At 41.1% G+C, this 20,974-nt stretch overlaps 1 protein-coding gene across 3 annotated transcripts in view; it reads right to left on the reverse strand.

Moving 5' to 3' along the window:
- The window catches only part of LOC311249268 (ATP-binding cassette sub-family D member 3-like), a 32,848-nt gene extending 12,127 nt beyond the window's left edge, over positions 1 to 20,721 (reverse strand). The window contains exons 1-11 of one of the 3 annotated variants that reach the window (XM_084340175.1): positions 20,556 to 20,721; positions 15,933 to 15,969; positions 15,736 to 15,834; positions 13,959 to 14,047; positions 12,477 to 12,546; positions 7,903 to 8,000; positions 4,947 to 5,070; positions 4,395 to 4,451; positions 3,615 to 3,757; positions 3,458 to 3,527; positions 1,710 to 1,779 (exon numbers count right to left, since the gene is read on the reverse strand). In XM_084340175.1, coding sequence (XP_084196301.1) covers positions 1,710 to 1,779; positions 3,458 to 3,527; positions 3,615 to 3,757; positions 4,395 to 4,451; positions 4,947 to 5,070; positions 7,903 to 8,000; positions 12,477 to 12,546; positions 13,959 to 14,047; positions 15,736 to 15,834; positions 15,933 to 15,969; positions 20,556 to 20,665 — 967 coding nt within the window. In that variant the 5' untranslated portion in view covers positions 20,666 to 20,721. Of the gene's footprint in view, positions 1 to 1,709; positions 1,780 to 3,457; positions 3,528 to 3,614; positions 3,758 to 4,394; positions 4,452 to 4,946; positions 5,071 to 7,902; positions 8,001 to 8,539; positions 8,610 to 12,476; positions 12,547 to 13,958; positions 14,048 to 15,735; positions 15,835 to 15,932; positions 15,970 to 20,555 lie in introns of those variants that run through there. The other 2 variants (XM_084340174.1, XM_084340176.1) reach the window with 2 other exon arrangements.
- Positions 20,722 to 20,974: the final 253 nt, after the last annotated feature.

Raw genomic sequence — 20,974 nt, forward strand, 5'->3', positions numbered from 1 at the left:
ATGTTTTTACATAAATTTTATAGAATTCACCCCGTCACATGGCCAGAGGAAAGGGTATTGCCTCTCTCACAACTTTGTTTAGTGTTGCAACGTTGTGTCATAACCATGCAACAACAGTCACAAAAGTTTACAGATGTGTAGTTAGAGATCAAAATAAAGGCCTAGTTTAAAGATGGGCCCCGTCAAGAGAAGGGGCCCATCACAGCAGTAGGGGCATGTCACGCCACACCCCCACTTTACACCCTGGACCACAATCGAGGTCCTGTTGACACCTGTTGTAGCGAGAACAAGCACAGAAGCATTTTTGGGTCTGTCAGTGAGTGTATACAGAGTGTACAGACTGCATCAAAGCTTTTCAAGAAATGACATTACTTAGTAGGAATCAGTAGTTCATTCAGAAGTGTTCTATTTTGGGGGCTGACTTAAAATTGATATCATCTTGCTTTTGCATTTACAAAAATAATTCTATTTCTGTAGCAACTGTGTATTACTGACAATGTCATCAGGATAACCTAGCCTCATGCCCTCTCACTGTCAACCTTCCAAGTACACTCACCCCAACTGTTCCTACTCATCAATGCCACTGCTATGAAGGACAACCACAGAACAGAAACCATCACTGGGAAACCGAAACCAAACAGCAAGGCATCATTATACTGCCATGTGAATGTAAATGTGTTTTATTGACAATTTTTAAAAAATTATAAGTTAACATCCGTTTTATTCACAAAAAGGATCGACCCATGTCAAAGGGCAGGTGGCTCAACCCTGATTGGTTTGTTTATCTCCCCAAACACCTCGAGATGGACTCCTCTGAGGGTGGGACCCCTCACCAGATGCCTGCTTCAAAAAAGCCCCAGACGATTAAATTCCTGCATTCTGATCTTTTATATTCACACATTTTTATATTACTTATTATGCATTCATTTCTTAATTTGTAACATATTCAATATGTCACATTTAATGTTATATAAAACAATAAGCAAGTTCATGTAGGAGCCATTTTCTTTCTACCCAACTACACTAGATCAAATGTGCATTTTCTCATGGACAGAGGGTTTTGTCGATGACAGCAAGGAATGTAAACATTTATGGCACATCCTTAGCTGAGCTGTAATATTAGCTAGCTTAGCCACATAGCCACTCATCTGTGAGGAGAGGCATGCTACCTTCCTACATGAAACTGCTCACATCAAAGTCTGTAGAGTATCTTAAGTAACCCGGTCAGGATTCCTGATTAGACACATGCTGTTGAGTGTTTCAAACATACTTTTTTGGACACTTTAAGCACTGTAAGTCGGGTGCCATCTAGTTCCATTATATGCAAGAGAATGCAGGCATTCCCACGGCAGATATCTCCAAAACTCGTAAACTCACACCAAAAAAAATTGATGAATAAATTGCACTACAGGTAAGAGGAAAAATATGTATTTTTAATTTTGGGGTGAACTGTCCCTTTAAGTATGTGAAAAACTCCCAGTGAGGCTAGCTACAACCATTACAGACATAATTCTAATACTTTCAGAAATAGACATCCTGCACAGAGAGGACTACTGGACTCTGCGAAGGTCTGTGTTCTCCGAGGGCCCTTCTAGTGTACAGTATGTGTTTTTGTTTGCTCCGTGTTCTGTTGACATAATGTGCTAAATATGCCTTAATAGGATTTGACCTGAATTTTGTCAATTAAAGTGAGGAATACATTTACTTACACTTGGCAATTATGCTGTCCACAAATCCCATGGAGAAGCGAAAGAATATGAAGTTATGCAAGTGGTCCACCTGAAAGAGAGAAAATATGGTCACATTCTGAAGTTGGCAAACCATGAGTGCTGTCAATCATCCTCCATGATCCCATTCTAAGGTCATTTCTAATTATTTTTAATATTCAAATTATAATCCAATTCTTGATGCTCAAATTTAGACTATGTTTAAGAAGTACCGATACACTGTATGCAAAGGCTTGTGCTTTGGCAATGGCACTATGAGCATACAGTATATACATACATACATATACACATATACATTGCACAAAAAAATTAAGGGAACACTGTAATCCTACATCAGATCTTGATGAATTATTCAAGTTGAAAATCTTTACTGACGTACATTGTATAATTTATTGAGAACAAAATGACAAAACGGTCAATGGAAACTGAAATCATCAACTCTTTTAAGGGCTGGATACAAAATTACACCAAAAATCAAAGTAAAAAATTGAAATCACAGGCTGATCCAACTCATAATGTGTCTCAATAGTGTGTATGGCCCACGTGTGCCTGTTTGCACTCCTGATGAGTCGGCAGATGGTGTCCTGGGGGATCTTCTCCCAGACCTGGATCAAGGCATCAGTGAGCTCCTGGACAGTCTGTGTTTGTACCAGCTGTGGAAGGTGTGTGCTGCTGTCCTGCATCTGCAGATTTAGTTCACTGAGTTTCTGAAACATGTCACTGAGGTATGCAAGTTTCATGAGGAAGTTGTCGTTGGGGCAAGTTCATTACCCTCTTCCTCCAAGAAGAAGAAGATTCTGATCTCATCCTGCGGTTCAAACACCCTGGATAAAACCTTCCCCCGTGACAGCCATCAGGACTCGCTGTGAAGCAAAACAGCTGTGTAGGCAGATCCCATTTCCTCGCACAGCGCGGAAAAAATCCAGGATTTGACGGGTCTTGTTTTGTTATAGTTTACAGCGGCAATGATGTCTGTAATTACATCATTCAGCTCGGGACTCAGCTGTTTAGACGCTAGCGCCTCTCGGTGTATCATACAGTGTGTCCACTGCACATTGGGGGAGACGCGCTTGATTAGCGCTTACAGCCCTCCTCGTTTCCCAGCCATTGCCTGAGCCCCATCTGTGCAGATCCCCACACAGTCCTCCCATTTCAGATCAGCCTCAGTCGAGTAAGTGTCAGTGATTTTGAACAACTCGTCTGCAGTGGCTCTGGCAGTTACACGTTTGCAGAAAAGCAAATCCTCCCTCAAATCTGCGCCATCAATGAATCTAACATATGCTATTAATAAACAGTCCCTGTTACTGTCAGTCGCTTCATCCATCTGCAACTCTGTACGCTACTTTGTAGGAGGCGAGTTGGACATTTGAAGGCACAGATGCTGCTTTAGTAAAGCAACTCTGTTGTGCACGGCAGTTGAGTAGTTTTTTTCTGAAAAAATCGATGGGCTTCTCTTTGTGCTCGGGATATGAGGTCTCCAAGTGGCATCTTGACTTGTTCGGCTTCATACCGTACTGCACATTCCCATTTTGGGGGGTTGTCTTGCGTTTGCTTCTCAACTGCACCCGTTGTGACTTTCATTTGAACCAAAGCAGGTGAAATTGATTCACAATCACTTCTATCTTAGATAGATGTAATATGCAAAAGCTACTGAGGTTGTGAAGGAGGCGAACACCTTTTGTCAACGCATATTCTCACCTTGTAGGACACACAACTGAACTGTTACCTACCAGTTTCTTGAATGTGGCGTGAATGGTCTGTTTTTCCCTCATGTTCCCATTATAGAAGGCAATCTCCTCGCTAAAGAGAAAGAAAGAAATATCAGTCAAGTGTTCTGGTAAACAGAGTTTTACAAAATACGTTTTGAGCAGATGTTGCCGTGTATACCTATTGGTAATGAGGCGAGAGTTGACATAGCGATACTCTCCCTCATAGCGTTGCTCAGTGACGGTCATCTTGCCTATTGGCCTCCTCAGTCTGGTCAGGAACAGACCTGAGATCAGCAGGTAGGCCATCATGATGGCTGGGCCCTAGTTAGGGGAGGAGAGATGGACAAATAACAAATAAGGTCACTGTTTAGCACTCAGAGCATAGCATCTGTGGTTAATATCATGGTGAAATATGTATTATGTAATATGTATGTAGCCACAGCATATATTATTTATTTTGAACTATTCTCTCTTTACTCCCACATGCAGTCAGATTTGGGGTCTCATTTAGAAATGTTATGTACGTACAAAAAAGGGTTTGAAATTGTAGCTAGCTAGCAAACATTACTCTCTTGTCAGACAAGTTGGGTTGCCCAGAGCAGTCACTGCAGAACATTACCCCATCATCAAAATGCACCCAGGCAAATTAATCTCTCCAGCTGTTGAGGAATTTTTGCTCTCTCTTTGATTCATACAGTTGTGAGATTAGTTCTGGTGCTTCCCCTGTCACTTGGCCTTAAGGAACATGGCTGCCACTATACATGAGGTAAAATGAGAACTGCGAATCAGGCATTCCAAGTAAAACATTTCATGGGGCAAAAATGCATCAATTTCAAATCAGTATTCTGAGCGTGCGCATTTGACTAAATAGCAGATTAATAAGTGGCACAAATACACAAACTCTTTTTTTTTTTTTGTTTGTTTGTTTATGTCTTAACTTAGCCCTGAATTTGCTTACCTGAGCCCCGATGGCACTTGTCAGCTTGAAGAGGTACAGACCAATATCTAACAAAGGCTGCAGGACAGAAAGAGGAGAAGAAAGATTCACAGATACTCTAATACTCCCACGGTCTCCTGAAAAATTCTTAAGGATGGAATTGTTTAAACTTAGTTTGGTGCAACATATATATATATATATATATATATATATATATATATATATATATATATATATATATATATATATATATATATATATACATACATACATATATATATACATATACATATATATATATATATACACATATATATATACATATACATACATACATATACACACATACATATACACACACATATATATATATATATATATATCTACACATACATATATATACACACATATATACACACATATATATACATATATATATATGTATACATATATACAGATATACATATACATATATATATACATATATACATATATACACACATATGTATATATACAGTATATAAAATCACTGTAATCAATGCATGTAGCCAACTCCTTCAGTAAGTTTGGTACCTTGCTGAGGTTGGAGTAAAGGTCGACCACACTGTTGCAGAATTTCTCCACATCCTGTGTCAATAGCTGGTCGGCATTTGCTATCCGGTTATCCAGGTTTCCCATCTTGTAGAAGGTGAAACCTCTGAAAAACCAGAACATAGGGTGAAGACTCAAAGAAGCCAGGAAATATACAGAACATGTGCTTTCATTTGTCACTGAACAGCGAGAGGACAATTGTGCCACATTTGTAGAAACTCTATATATTATTGATCATTTATTGATATTGCATTCATGAGAATGGTAATGGCAGATATGAGTAAACAGGGACCATGACTTTTGTCCACCGAAACCTACTCAGTTCGTCTTTGAGTCCAAAGTTTTAAAATGTCATTCACAAACATTTTTTTGTCATAGTTTTTGTAAATGAAATTAACACTGAGTCACAGTGACCTTGCCCTTTGACAATCAAAGCCTAATCAGTTCTTCTTTGAGTCCAAGTGGACATTTGTGCAAGACCTGGAGTCATAAAAATGACAAGGCGCATCTAGAGCAATAACTTTCAGGTAGAAAATCCCCAGCTCGCATACAATTTAACTGTCTTTTTAAATCATGTTATTTAAAAGTGTGCCACTCCATTCTTTAGAGACATGCTATACCCCCTTGTTTGCATCATTCTGGAGAAGGATTAAGAGTGGAGCACGATAACAACCCCAAAAACACATTAAAGCTTTGCATGAATGACTTAATGATGAAAGAGAACCAAGGAGCCCTGATTGCATGGACTTTCCTCCACATTCACCTGACCTCAACCCCATTGAACATTTTTGGGCATTCTGTGAAATCACAAGTTTGGATGGGCATTTAAAGCAAAACTGCTATTCGATAGCCACCAAGAACTACTATTTTATAATTCAAAGACCTGCTGGTTGCATGTACTGTAGCATATAGAGGCACGTGGCATGACCCATCCCTAATCACAAAAGCCCACTTGGAACACTGTCAAATCATGCTGAGATTACATGAGTTATCAGGTGCTGACACAATTTATGGAGTCCATGCTAGTTCAAGTGCATGCTGTCAGTAAGTCAAAAAGGGCACTTACCAAATACCAAGATATTCTGAATTTTTTAAAAGATTCAACTTTTCACTAAATTGTTACGCTGATATTATCATTTGTAATGCAAAAAAAAGAATTACATTCAGATAAAAGTATCCTGACTAGTGGTCTTAGACTTTTGGACCCTACTGTTGGGTTCGGGATAGGGTTCTGCTGGTGAGTTTTGTCACTGCCAATTTAAACAATGCAGCATATAATGGATACAGCCTATACAAGGTGAACTTACTGGTGCATTTAAGCCACGTTGGATTTATTCATATGAAACTAATGTCACTGTTAAAAAGAGAATTTAGTCAGTTCATACACTTAAATGATGGACCAGAGAATTTTCCCACTGAGCAAGTCTCTGTTATCTGGTGTGTGCAGCGCTGTTTTATTCCATATGCCATGCGGCTTCACATTGAACTGGGAACATTTTAGGAGTGTCATTCATGCATTATATTTTTGAGTTTCTCAGATTGTGTTTATTTTGTCATTTTTCCTTGATTTTTGTCCTTCTTCTGTGGTTAAGTAGACTAAGGAGATAAAACATTTCATTATTTGTCTGTTTTTAGTGTATTTACTGGTATAATTTCCAACTTCGTTGTGCTATAGATCCTGAGACTGCACTGGGTGTTTCATTGTGAAAATTGGCTGGATGCACTATGCCGTTCCGATGGCTTGATCTGCTCCGTGCAGCTTGACACGGCTGCGGTCCGGGGCGCTACTAATGGTGCCGTGGAGCAGCCAGCGGAAAACAGGCATCGTCTTAAACTGCTGTAATCAGCTCCCTAACGTGATGAAGACAGGCCCAGTGGAACCTGGGGGTTACACAGTATAACACAGTGTAACATATGTCAGTCCACCTTGCTTTACTATTTAACTTTAAATGTTATTATTACAGTTGAAAAAGAGAAAAGAAAGAAAGAAATTCCCAATTTCATATATCTCTTTAATGCAGATCAACAATCAGATGTCTATTCGGAAGTGACTGTTGTTGTTATATTTATTTATTAATTATAATATTTATTCATTCAAAATGATTCATTCATTTTGATATATGTTGCTTATATTCATTTGCCAACTGACTTAAAAACATGGTTGTAAATGGTTATAAACTGGGACGGACACATAAAACTTGAACGATTAAGATTTAAACCCAGCATTAATATTGGTTCTTTCATAAATACCAGTGCTACAGAATAGACCAACTAGAATCAAGACCTCACATTTCTATGCTTCCGCCCACCAGTCAAGTTGATGTTCATGAGCTATGGGGTTGAAAAATGGCCAGACTATTTTTGCAGAACTTTATGTCACAGTGAAGTTTGACCTCATAACTTTATAATTTTACCCTATTAGACATTTGTGTAAAATTGCGTCACAATTATCCAATGAATCTAGCAATGGATCAGTCAAAGAAGTTTCAAACCTATTTAGCATTACATGACCCTGATCAAAGAGAGGCTGCTGTATAATATCGACAAGTAAGGTTTCAATAAGATTGATTTTTTTAATTCTTGCTTGTTTTGTCCTGTTTAGCGTATACCTGCACATAATCTTTATGTTGTACACTGTTGGAGGTCAGCCTGCCTCTTTTCTGTAAGTTGTAACTAGTTGAAAGTCATTGTGCAACTAATGTTTATTTTGGTAATCAATTAATCTACTGATTATTTTACGATGAATTATTCAATCAGGAAATGGATTAAAATGCCCATCACAATTTTCCATAGCCTTAAGGAATGTTTTTAAACTGCTCCTTTGATGCAACCAATATTTCTCGAACAGTGATGTTTGCTGAAGGAGGTAAAAGCTTAAATGATAATAAGAAGATCTCATGTGAAGGGAAAGCAGCTTTACAAATGCTGTCATACTTACTGCAGGTACTCGTCGTACAAGTTCTTTGTGAGCCTCTCACGGAACCTCAGCTTCAACTCATTTAGACCCAGCTTCAGGAAGTTGTTCACCAAGGCTATCTGAAATGACCCAGTCACACATAATATATGAATGTATCCATCTTTCACAAGAGGCTCTTTGCTTTAGTATGGTGAATAAGTGAATAGGTGAATTTAGTATAAGTGACAAGGTTTTACAATCCTTATAATATTCTTGCTTACTGTTTGTTTTGTTTTATTTGCTATACAATTTATATGTCCATCTTTTCATGGGATTTGCTTAAAATACATAAAATAAAATAGAACATTGCCAGCCTTATAATTTTACATTAAAGCATACAAAGGTTAGGGCAACAGTGAGAGATTGCTCATGTGATCTTAAAAGAATGATCATGCTAATTGGCATGAAATGACTCAATGAAATTAGTTATTACACAGAATGAGACAGAAATTTCAATGTTTTTCATATCAGGTCTCTGTACACACTGCCAAAAACTACAGTATGTGCAACAGTACGAATTGCCACTGAATTACAAATGTGTTGCAGAATACAGAGCATATAGCAATTAAGATCACAAACGTGCAAGACAAAAATGAAATAAAGAAATCAACACACTTACAAGTGGCATGAATTTGATAAAGCTGAACAAGAAGATCTTGAAATCTTTTGTTGAGCGTCCAATAATTGCACTGCAAACCAGAACATGCACAAAGATGAGCAAACATTGCCAAGAGCGTCAGGTAAAATACTGAGGTTGATGAAACATAATTTATGTTTCCTGTGAAACCAATGCAGCTTTGATAAACTGCTAAAAAAAACACACACAAAAACATCTGCTTAAACGTTAAGTATGAATTGTTTTACTGATATGAAACAGACAGTAACAGAGACCTGACATAAGTGAACACACAATACCATTCAATTTATGTATTTCCATGTTATTTTCATACATTTTCAAAATGACTTTTTGCTAGATTGTTGGATGGCTGTGGAGCCATATGAAAGTGTGTCTTCAGAAAATGTTTTCCTGTTAAGCCATACAAATAGAGTCAAATCTAATACAGTGGCAGGAACCAGGCCTTTACTTACCACAACAAGAGGGAATCAGGCCTTGAATTTAGTGCTTGTTTTTTTCCATTTGCACATGTTGTACTTTAACAAACTCTTCCTGAAGTATTAACCTGATTGAAGTCAAATTTTGTAAGGTCATTCTTAACACCTGTGGGATCAAAGTTATTAACCGCTTCAACTTTCATTGAAGGGCATGGCAATTTTTGGATGATTCGCCATGAACCGGAAGGTGCTGTAAAGCCACTGTACATGGTCAAATCTGCACCAAACTTCACACATTAAGTAAGAGTCACGCCCTGAACACCATAATATGTAAATATTAAATTACAATCATCGCGTCTTCAACTGGCAGCAGGAAATTACATTCTTTGAGGGGTGAGGTACTGGCTTGATTACCAAATCTGTCTCAAACATGGTGAGTAAACACTTAAGACCATGATGATGCTGTATTGTGAACAATATGAGTTTCCGTTGAAGGGCATGGCCTTGGCAGCACAGCGAAGGCTGATGTAGCGCCATGAAACAGGAAATTGCCATAACTCCACTGTACATAGTCAGATCTTCCCAAAATTCATGTTTGATAAGAGTCCCAGCCTGAAGACATTGACATGCCAATACTCTGTCACAGTCATAGCACCACCCAGTGCCAACAGTGTAGAGATAGGAACCTTTGTGATGTATGTTGTAGCAGGGGGGACCAACTACTCGCTTATGGGACCTGCACCTGGCTGGCGTGTCTCTGATGTGCTCCGTGCCTCCTAAGGTTTTAGACGTACCTAAGAACGATCTAACATGGTGTCAGAAGTTAATTAAAAAGTCAAGTTAGTTATTAGTTAGCTGGCGGTTTGTTATTTTTCATTATAACGAAACACGCAAAACGAGGCGACAACTACAGTTAGTGAGCTAATTAGCCACAGTACCATTACCGGGACAACGTAACGACAACGTTCAACAATGTTCAACAATGAACCAGCTTCAAGTCACCCCACCGGAGAAATTCAGGCAGTGGACTGGCCAAAATGGATCTAACAGTTTTACAGATTTTGCATCGCTTCAGGATTGGAAACTCAAGCAGACGAAAATCAGGTCAATGCCTTGATCTACACAATGGGCGAGGAGGCGGAGGATATATTAACTAACTCACTTTGTCGCCCGCAGGAACATGACATTTGAAAGGGCAAAGTTTAATCAGTGGCAGCAAGAGATGGGCGAGTCGGCCGACTCATTCGTTACCGCGCTACATTGCCTAGCAGAGCACTGCAGATACGGGGCTCTGCATAATGAGATGGTGAGTGACAGACCTCACCTTGTGGTAGGACTGAGAGACAAACGTTTATCAGAGAAATTACAATTAAACTCTGAACTGACACAAGAAAAAGCTGTCATTATAGCTAAACAAAGGGAGCAGGTGAAAAAGCAAAATGAACTGCTAAAGTCTAACTTTAAAAGGAGGCATCGTGAACACGCAGCTAGACAGCATGCACGCATGTGGTGGTGCAAAAACAAAACAGGTTAAGCCACAGTCCAAATGAATGCTCAAAAAAGCACAGAACAGACAGTGCAAGAGATGTGGGGACACAAGAGGGCACAGCCTAGACCAATGTCCAGCAAGGGATGTTTCATGCAACCAATGCAGAAAAAAAGGACATTATGCTAGAGTTTGTAGGTCTAAAAAACTGCATGAAGTGAAGATAGCCACACTGTTGGAGGATACTGAAGATGACTATCGCGTCGCCTTCCTGGGCTCAGTAGACGACGTCAGCCTGGATGCAAAAGAAGCGATAAAACAAGAATTCCCAAAGCTTTTCTCTGGACTAGGAAAGATGGAGGGTGAGTACACTATCATACTAAGGAATGATGCAAAGCCTTTTGCGGTCTCAATGCCCAGGCGAGTTTCACTCCCCCTCCTACCTAAGGAGCAAAAAGGAGCTAAATCGCATGGAGCAGCAGGGTGTGCGCCCATGGTGGTCGTGCCCAAACGTGCACAAGACGCTGTGAGGATTTGCACAGACCTCACTGAGCTGAACAAGTCAGTGGAGAGACAGAGACATCAACTTCCCTTGGTGGAGAACACACTACGACAACTAACCAGGGCCAAAGGATTTTGGCAGATTCCCCCAAAGAATCTTCTCTGCTGACTACAATTATCACTCCGTTCGGACGGTACTGCTATAACTGTCTATGTTTTGGCATTTCATCAGCATCAGAACATTTCCAGAAATGCATGCAGCAGATCCTAGAGGATCTAGGTGGTGTAGTGTGTCACATGGATGACGTGCTCATCTGGTGAGCCAATCAAGCCGAGCACGACGAGAGGCTGTGCAGTTTTCAAAAAACACAATTAAGTTCATTGGGCAGATCATCAGTAGAGCAGTGGTCAGCGCAGACCCCGACAAGGTGAGCGCTGGCAAAACTATAAAGAAGCCCAGAAATGTCAGTGAAGTGAGAAGCTTTCTGGGGATGACAAACTACCTGGAAATTCATGCCTCACCGAGCTGAGAAAACTCACCCACTCAGAGAGCTGACAAAGAAATCGAACATGTGGGTGTGGGGGCCGCAACAACAGCGAGCCTTCGACAGCATAAAGGAGGACCTGACTACCCCTTCAGGTCTAGCTCTGTATGATCCAAACGCTGACGCGCTCATCTCTGCAGATTCCTCATCATATGGGATGGGCACTGTTCTCCTCCAGCGGCGAGACAACACAAAAGAGTGGAAGCCAGTAGCATACGCTTCAAGGGCGCTCAGCAGCACAGAACACAATACGCCCAGATCAAGAAGGAAGCTCTTGCCTCGACATGGCCGTGTGAGAGGTTCACAGAGTTCCTCATCGGGAAAAACTTTCACATAGAGACTGACCAAAAACCTCTTGTTTCGCTGCTGGGCTCGAAAAGCCTTGACGAGCTGCTGCCGCGCATCCAGCGTCTATGCATGCGCCTCATGAGATTTTCCTACACTTTATCCCATGTGCCAGGGAAAGAGAATGCTATTGCAGATGTGCTATCCCAAGCGCCTGAAAACAGCACGTCTGCAGGGCTGACGGAGGAAGACATCGACTTTTATGCCGACTCCATCATAGCTAGCCTACCAGCAACAGAGAAAAGACTCAAAGAAATACAGACACAACAGAACTGAATGGTTTCTCTCAATACTAAACTATGTTTGATGACTTCATTTTCTATTGCTCTGAATGGTTTCATTATTTAATTAGATTCCAGAAAAAGTTTATTGCTTAAATATGTTGCACTTCAACATCAGCAAAACTTTTGTTGTTACAGAAATGTACATTTCAATGAAACCATAAACACATAAATTGAATGGAAGTCCATGTGAACTTTATGGCTTGAAGAAAATCGAGACCTCAGACAGTAAACGATGAAAAAGCATGACACGAAACTAATGCAAAGCAAAATGTTAAAACCACAGGGTTAGTGGTTTACAGCTTGATTATCCACTTCTATGAGAACCATGTGTTAGAAAGTTACCCCTGGTATGACTGATGCGTAGGAATAAAAGTGCCTCTTGAATAGAGTGACATCTCTGCTTATAATACCGCTGTGAAGAATAAAAAAAAAAGTTATCAGTTCCTTCAAAGATTCAAACAACAATGCAAGATGGAAAACCCCACCCACTGTCATTATAATCTTAATGAAGAAAGCCACATGTCTGCATGGAAATCAGTATTGAATGTCCAATAGGCTTGCCACAGTAGTCAGTGTTTCAAGTGTTACACGGTCGCCGCCCCTCAATAGTTGTTTTTTTTAACTTCACTGGATGATGGAATCTACAGTTACAAACTGCCGCTGCCGTCTACTCCGTGCAGTAGCAGGGCCAGCAGCAGAGTTGCACTTGTAATGTGCGGAGAGTAAAGACAGTTGACTGACAACACAAAGGCAGAGGATTTTCTGCCAAAAACGTGTATTTGGCAATTTCCGATTTAAAACCAATGCTGAAAGAGAACCTGATAACATTAATGAGAGAAAAGAAGTTGATACCTAACTGAAAAGTTGAAGATGTGCAGCCTGCTGCCTTCCGCTCTTCATCCAACAAATCTTGTTCCATTACTCCCACAGACTGTATATTTAACTACTCCCTGACATATTTAAAAATGATCCACTGTCAAAAATGATGAAAATGAACAATGTTTTGCTCTGTAGACGCATTTTTGGACGAACGATAGCAGTGCCAAACTCACTGAAGAAATTGCATTTCATCTGACCAGCCTACTTCAAAATAAAAGTCAACTTACGTTTCAACAGTTAAAAACTGCAGCAGTAGTAAAGGTTCTGTTTGCATTAGCAGTAAATTAGCATAGTGCTCTAAAGACAGTGAGCGTCTCTTGTAAAAAGCTGGTGTACTGGGTATTACCAGTTTTGGTACAAGCTTAATAGTTGGTGGAAAACATTACATCACCACGGCAACCCTCATGTCCAACTGAGAATTGAGGAGAGGTGAACAATTTTATGGAACATTACATTTGACAACTTCAAGGAAATCAGAAAGAACCTGTGCAGTGTCAGCAGCTCCAACAGTCATGACAAACAAAAAAAAAAGTGAATGCAAAATAAACAAGCCTTTACTTCATGAAGAGTGCCCCTGTCTGAAGACCATACACTGTACACAGATTCCCTGGACATGCAGAGGACCAAAGTACCAGCTCCAAAGTCGAAGTAGAACCAATCTGATCACATTGCATCTGCTCTTAGATCTTTGCATCCGCTTCCAGACAGAATAGATAACACAATTTTCCTTAGAAAAGTTTGTCTCTTAAACCTCTCAAATTTAAAGTTGTTGAAGCAGCCTTTGGGTTTTATGGGCCTGGAATGACCAAATAAAAGGCATTACATGTACCGTTGCTATGACAACTGCTGGCAATGAGCTGAAACCAACAATATATATTTTTTTAAGTCATAAATTGCTAATCTTTATTTTGAGCTTTGAATCTAAACATTAAGTCAGACTCTGACCTTTCAATCATGGTGCCGTTCTGGATCATCCATACGTCACAGTAGGTCCTGGCCACCAGCATTGCCGCAATAAAGATTAGGTACCCAGTCTAAGGTGAACACAACAACCACAGAGAATAATTAGAAGAGCCTGTAAAACACACAGATCATTCAGTTCTTTATCATCCTGCCCTTCAGTCTCCTCTTATCTATTGAACTGACTGGATAAGACTGAATGGAACCAGAGGAGCCATGTGGCTTTGACCTTGGCTTATGGTGCTGTTGCATCTGTGCCAAAGGGCTCTGCTGTGTTGTGGGGTTTAGAGGTAAGAAAAGTGAGGTTGGGAAATCGTGATAAATATCAAAATGAGAGGTCGTTTTGTAACAACATACAATGTTTCTGACATCTTTTAAGTTGTGAATTGTCAAAGCTAGAGGTAAAGCATAGGGCTAGCGTTAGCACTGAGTAGCTACTAACGCAGTATTAGGTAGTAATGTTAGCCTATGTACTGTGTGAAAAACACAGATAATGCTGTTAATTTGAATAAAGGTAGTGCTGTGTATGTGTGTGTGTGCGTGTGTGTGTGTGTAGACGTCTGCTTATGTATTACAGGCGAGATAACAGAGGCAGAAAAATAAATAATAAACAAAAGAAGAATTAAGCTTGATGCTAACAAACAAGAACCCTAGCAACAGTTGCTATGTTAACAGTTAACGAACACTGGCTACAGAACAAAAAACACAAAACGACCTCTCATTTTGATATTTATCACGATTTTCCAACCTTACTTTTCTCACCTGTGTGCTGGGTCCAGCAGGTGAGCTGTCTAAAACAGTACTCAGTACTGTCTAAAACAGCTTCCACATCTCACATCTAAACAGCCTTGGAAATTAAAACAGTTTCAGCCGTGCAGGATATTAGTGCATGGTGTGCAAATGGAAGTTTGTCACTGACAGCAGTTTTTTCACTGCCAATCAAGTGGTGTAGCCGAATCGTTTTCGATCCTACGTTCCCTGAAGGCAACCTGATAGGGGAAGGTCTGTCTCAGTTGATGCCACGCCCCCCACGCTAGATCAGGGTCAAAAGTCTGAAACTGAAAAAGAAAGATCTGAAACTGAAAAAAAGGTTTGAAACTGTAAAAAAAAATAAGATCTGAATCTGAAAAGATAAAACATGCAACTGAAAGAAATAGGATCCCAAATATCAAAACATATGAAAGTGAAAAATGAAAATAAATGATTTATTCAAAAGAATTACCAGAGTTGATCATAATTATTTTTAACCTGAAAAAACTTTTTGTACATTTATTTTTATTTTGAATACGTTGATGTATTTTTCAAAATTCAAGATCAAAACTTGAAATTTCAGTTTCAAATTTGACTTTTTCAAGTACAAAACATTTGACCCCGATTTAGCTCCATAGGTTACCATAATCAAATTGATAACAATAAATATTATAGATATTATATTATTACAGATATTAAAGATACACTCCTATTGTAATCAGTCAAGTCGTCTACACTTGCAACTTAATGACTTTAGTTATTCTCACTATATATGCTTAAACTTTATCCCAAGCACAGTTTTACATGATGGGGAGTTTAACTATTTATCAGTCTCAGTCAGCTGGGATGCAAGTATGCCGTTGATAGAAGTGCAAAAATGTTTAACACACCATACAACATTTTACTGCCCCTGAGATCTCACCAGTCTGTCTAACTTTCCTACACCAGTTGGGATGAGTGCTGGAAATATCAACAACATGGTAAAGAAAATATCAGAAGTTTGATGTCATACCTCCATGCAGAAAAATCGAGGTACCATGATCCGCAGTATCTGGAGGATTCGGAGAAAGAAAACCTTGTCCACTGCTGCACGGTCTTTCTTGCCATCTTTCTGTATGAAGAGAGAATACAAAAATGCGATTCACAACAGCTAACTATTTAAGACAACTTTATAGGGCCCAGACACTCAAACATGGCAGACTGATATACCTCAGTGCTCAGCAGGAGATCGGAGCCTCCTTTTCTTCTGGAAAAAAAAAAAAAAAACAATAATTCAGTCAGACAAATTATATTTGTTGTTAGGAGTGGGCAGTGTCCACTGAGTGTGCTTGCAGACATGTATGCGTGCTGCCCTCGCTCACATAGTCACTGTTACTGCTGGACTTATTACTTGTACATGTAGTCTAAGGAGTACTATGAAGTACTTTTACTGTGTACTTTTTGCGAAATCCTCTGTCGAAGCCCCTTATAGAGAACAAGAATAAGGCTTTTTGCCTGGCTTTGATTTGGGATGAAAACTGTAGTTACCTACCGTAATTCCAGATTTTAGTATAGGCAATGCGCTCCATGACTATTGCTTGTGGGTACCTCATGCAACTACGCAGCACTGACACACTTAAGTGTACACCCACCTATGAGATGGGCTCCACTGAAGGTCTCACTTGGAGCATAAATTGCACTGAGACCAGACAATCTGCTCCCGAACAGAGTGTGCACACTGGATACGGTGTATTTTTGCTGACATCAGAGACGAAAGTAGCACATTTTTGGCTGACAGAAACTTAAGCCAAACCTGATCCAGAGGTTCGGAGGGGGCTTTAGTCAGTGAGCGAAAAAGAAGCGGCTGAATGGGAATTTGGCCTTCAGCACAATTAAAACTAACAGCTGGAGAAATATTAGCACATCAGGCAGTGGGCCTGTGGTGCCCTCCCCAAAACCTGGGGCCTGCCTGCTGAAGGCACATACCTTTTCTCCATCAGCCCCTCTTGACTCTAGGTTTTATTCTGATGTTCCGATGTTCATCTCAGGCAGGTCTATCATAGGTAAGCTTTGCCATTTGTTGATTCACATGCAGCTTGTAGAGCTGATTTTTTCTTCCACCAGCCACAGGGGCTCAAAGCTTCATGGTCCTTGATAGCCTCCAATTAAACATTGTTGTGCCCACAATAAAGCTATTAGGCTGCATTCAGACAAAACGCAAAGGAAATATTTGTGAAGAAAAATAACCTTGAAAGCACGGCACCCAGCTGGATGCATATCAGCGTCTGGGAGCCTGGATGACTGCAGCTTCCAGTGCTACCTGAGGTTGACCGGCACCAAGTTCCCGCTGCAGAGCACCTGTTCATCTGTCTCCGCTGCTTGTCAGAAACCCCTGTGAAATCCTGTGGCACAAACAGCTGGTCTGCCACCAGGAGGGTAGTTGAAGCCCTCTGTGGGTGTGAGAACAGTACGCGCTGCTTTTCTGCACAGGTTTTTGACCATCTTTACAGCTGACTCTGCTTTGCCATTGGCTTTGTGATGGCATTCTGTTTTTGAAGCCCCACCTCCTTGCAAATGCCCAGAAGGTGCTGCATGCAAACTGACATCCGCAGTCAGAGATGACCTGGTTCAGTATACCATGGCGTGTGAACTGAGCTTTGCACCTCAGGACCATGGTTTCAGCCGAGAGGTCAGGGAGCAGATCAACCTCTCAGAGATCAGAGAAGTGGTCCACCACACTCACAGAAGTAATCCTACTGTCTCCCCTGTCATTTGCTTTTGGGTCCAATACCTGTTAATCAGCATAGCAGCCATGACAGAATGAACTGGACTGGCGGATGAATCCTGACTTCATAGTTAGCCGCTGTATTACCTGATGCCCTGTTGCCAGCCTCCTGCTCTTGTCTCCAGACAGGTTGCCGAGGGGTTCCACCTTCACTGCTGCTTCAATCTGCTCCTTTTTCTTGTTCTCTATAAGGGTCTTTGACATAGGATTTCTAAAAAAGTACTCAGTAGAAGTACATCATAGTATTTCTGCATGCAGTTTAAGAACGCAGAGTCCAAAAATATTAGGTTCATGACCTACTAATTTTTTATTCCACATCAAGTCAGGTGAAAAGACTGCAGGGTTTCCCCCAGAAAACTTGTTAAGCCCGGTGGTAGGGTGGCCCACCAACGGCCCACCGGTGCCCAAGCTGTTTTTTTGTGTCAGGGGCCTGACCATTGACTGATGGCAGGGCCCTATAGGTAACAGATTCATTAATGGAGTAGTAGAAGTTAGAAGGAGTGATTCCATAAGGCTTAAGATCAATGTTAAAAGTTGACTGGAAATTTGAAAATATTATCATTATCATGTGTTATTATAAGACATTTATGTAACACCAGGTCTTACAGATTGCACTCTTGAAATGCTGTTCAACCAACCACAAAAATAAATAAATAATAAAAACACTATTTAGATAAATAATATCAACTGTCTGCACTAAAAACTAAAAAACAACTGCCTGGTGTCTCCAGAGATTTTTATTTTTTTCCTCAGAGATTTTTACAATCTGGAGTCACATGAACATGACCACGCGTCTGTTTCCGGTCAGTCGTCATGGAAACGTGACAATGACGGATCTACCAAAGATACTCTGTAATCTACTGTTTGGACCAGAGAAAACAAACGCGAACCGTAGGAGCTGAAAAATGAAACGCTGGGTCATTTTCACATCTGGTGAAAGCAGCTCGGCTCACAGAAGTCCGGAGCTCTGACGCTGCAGGGGACGACGTGCTAACAGCTAACAGCTACTAGCCGCTGCAGCAGCTGGCTGAGCGTCCAGAGCCGCGGCTCGGCTCACATTAACCGCTACGAGGTCGGTCAGCTGGTGAAGCAGCGGTCTGATGAGCATGATGTCCATGACATGTCCCGTTTTGCGAACGAAGTTGTGACGTTGTCAGGTGATGAAAAAGACACCTGATCACGTGTTGATGGAGCGCAAAAACTGATTTAAAAAAAATAAACAACACTTAGCCTGGCGGGGGGGCAAGTAAGACCTGGCGGCCCGCCAGGCTTATAATACACTGGGGGAAACCCTAGACTGACATGGGATTTCTCAAAAACTACACAGTAACAGTACTTCATATTACTTGTATGTACGTGCATGTAGTCTAAAGCTTGAAATATGCTTCTGCTTTGAGTTGACATCATACCTACGGCGTAAGTATATGCCTTACGCCGTAGCCTGAGGTCCACTTCCCCAGAAATATAACTGCGTGTCGCAGCGACATGGACCACAACAACTGTGGTTGGTCTGCTTGGAAGCATCACATTTTCCGCCTTTTCCTCCATTGCTTATAGCGGCAGTGCAAATAACTGGGATTGTGACCTGCAGTTTCCCCAGGAAACACACTACACTCATCGGCTGTTGCAGTCCCTCCTGCAAAAAGTCCAAAAATATTAGGCACATGTAGATGTTGATGAAGGTACCAAATCGTAGACAACTGGACTTCGATATAGCAATAAGAATTAGGCTCACAAACTACTTATGGAAGAATGCCTTTCATTCCCACATCGAAGTCAAGCGAAAAGACTTAACTTTGACAAGTGATTTCTGAAATTCTCCACAGTAAAGTACCAGTAGCCCCATTCACACTGCCCTTTGAGTGTGGGGATCCTGCGCCAATTCTCCGCATCCTTCTCTGTGTGAAAGTCTCAGATGCGGTGAGGGGTGAAATTTCGCTGCACCTCTAATGCGCCTCCGGAGGTGGTATCAGAGGCGCAGAATTGGCAAACCAAACCAGTGTGAATGGATAAGCTGGTGGCGCGGAGTGGGGGCGTCTCGATCTGATGGTGTTCACAGTCTGATAACTAAACAGATCCTTCACTCAACAAATAAAGAGAAATGTCCTACAAAGCAACGTTACATGAACAAACAACAGTAACGTAGTAACTGGTAGTGTCCTTGGTAATTTATATGAGGAAAAAAATACCGCAGTTATACGTGGAGAAGTGTCTGTCCTACCAACTCTTTGTCACATTTCTGCTCGAAAGACAGCGTCTGTCCCCGGCAAAAACTTTAACTCACCATGTGTTTGTCTCCTTCCACTATTGTGTTGTTGTAGTTACTGTCTTGAAAAAAATCACTGCGACGGTCAGCCCTCCCAACGGAGACTTCAGTGAACTTTCCCCCAGAAAACAGCATCCCTCCCCGCGACTGACAGAGTCAGACAGTGTCCTGAAAACCGGAGGTTGTCAAACGTGTATCCTCGCGTTTACTTCGCCAACCCGACGCAATTTGATATATTTTTTATATTTGGTGTGTTTGCGTCGTGTATAATACACTGCATGCCTTCTCTTCGGGTAAGACTTCCATAGTGCAAACTTTCCTTTGGAAATTGAGAGAAATGTCATGATAGAGTCGCTAACTCAGCTCGCGGTGAGCAGTTTCTATGCATACCATAAAGGTCAGAATACGGGCCCACTCCATATTTAGGGGTGGCTGATTTGACAACATAAAAACGCGAAGCGGCTGGATTGTCCACAGTTGGTGACTGGGGAAACACTAGGCAGATGAATTGTGTTAGGTTGCTTTTTCCTCCGACCAAAGTGTCAAAGGAAGACAGATTCTGCTTAGGAGACAGAACAATCTATAATCTGGTCATGACGGTCTGATCAGTCAGCATGGTGGCCATCCTACGCAAACCACCTAACATTCAGGAGTGTCCCTGGAGCAGGTCGCTGTCACCTGTCAGAATGGGGAGCTAGCAGCTGCTTATTAGCATCCTGGCAGACGTAACAAACCTACCTGTTGGCCGCGTTTTCTGCACTTCAATACGAACATCGACATTCTTGTACTACTGTCCACTTACCCGACCTGTTTGGGCGCCCGTCGTCTGCGTTTCAGCAAGTATAAAACCAACAAAATACCGCCTGCTATGGAGGAGTTTTTCGCTGTCAGATATTTACTGAAAGTCGCCATGTTTCCGACACAACGACCGGCTTGGTTTAGGGTTTACTTCAGTTCAACAATGGCATTCTGGGAGTCTCACGCCATTTCTTCTTCTCCTTCTTTTCTAAATAACAGCTCCTATCGCCCCTAGTGGTCGGAGGACTTAAACTACCAATATCAGAAAAAGATAATTGGCTCAATAATAAATAAATAATAATAAATAAATTCAGAGCCCAATCACTATTCACTATATCACTATTATCCAATATCCTGAAGCTGACATACTGTGCATGTCAGCGCAGAGTATGTTTGAACACTACTGGCCTACAGTGAAACTAC

The sequence above is a fragment of the Pagrus pagrus genome, assembly GCF_965226575.1.
Source record: "Pagrus pagrus genome assembly, chromosome: 20".
Classification (NCBI taxonomy): domain Eukaryota; kingdom Metazoa; phylum Chordata; class Actinopteri; order Spariformes; family Sparidae; genus Pagrus; species Pagrus pagrus.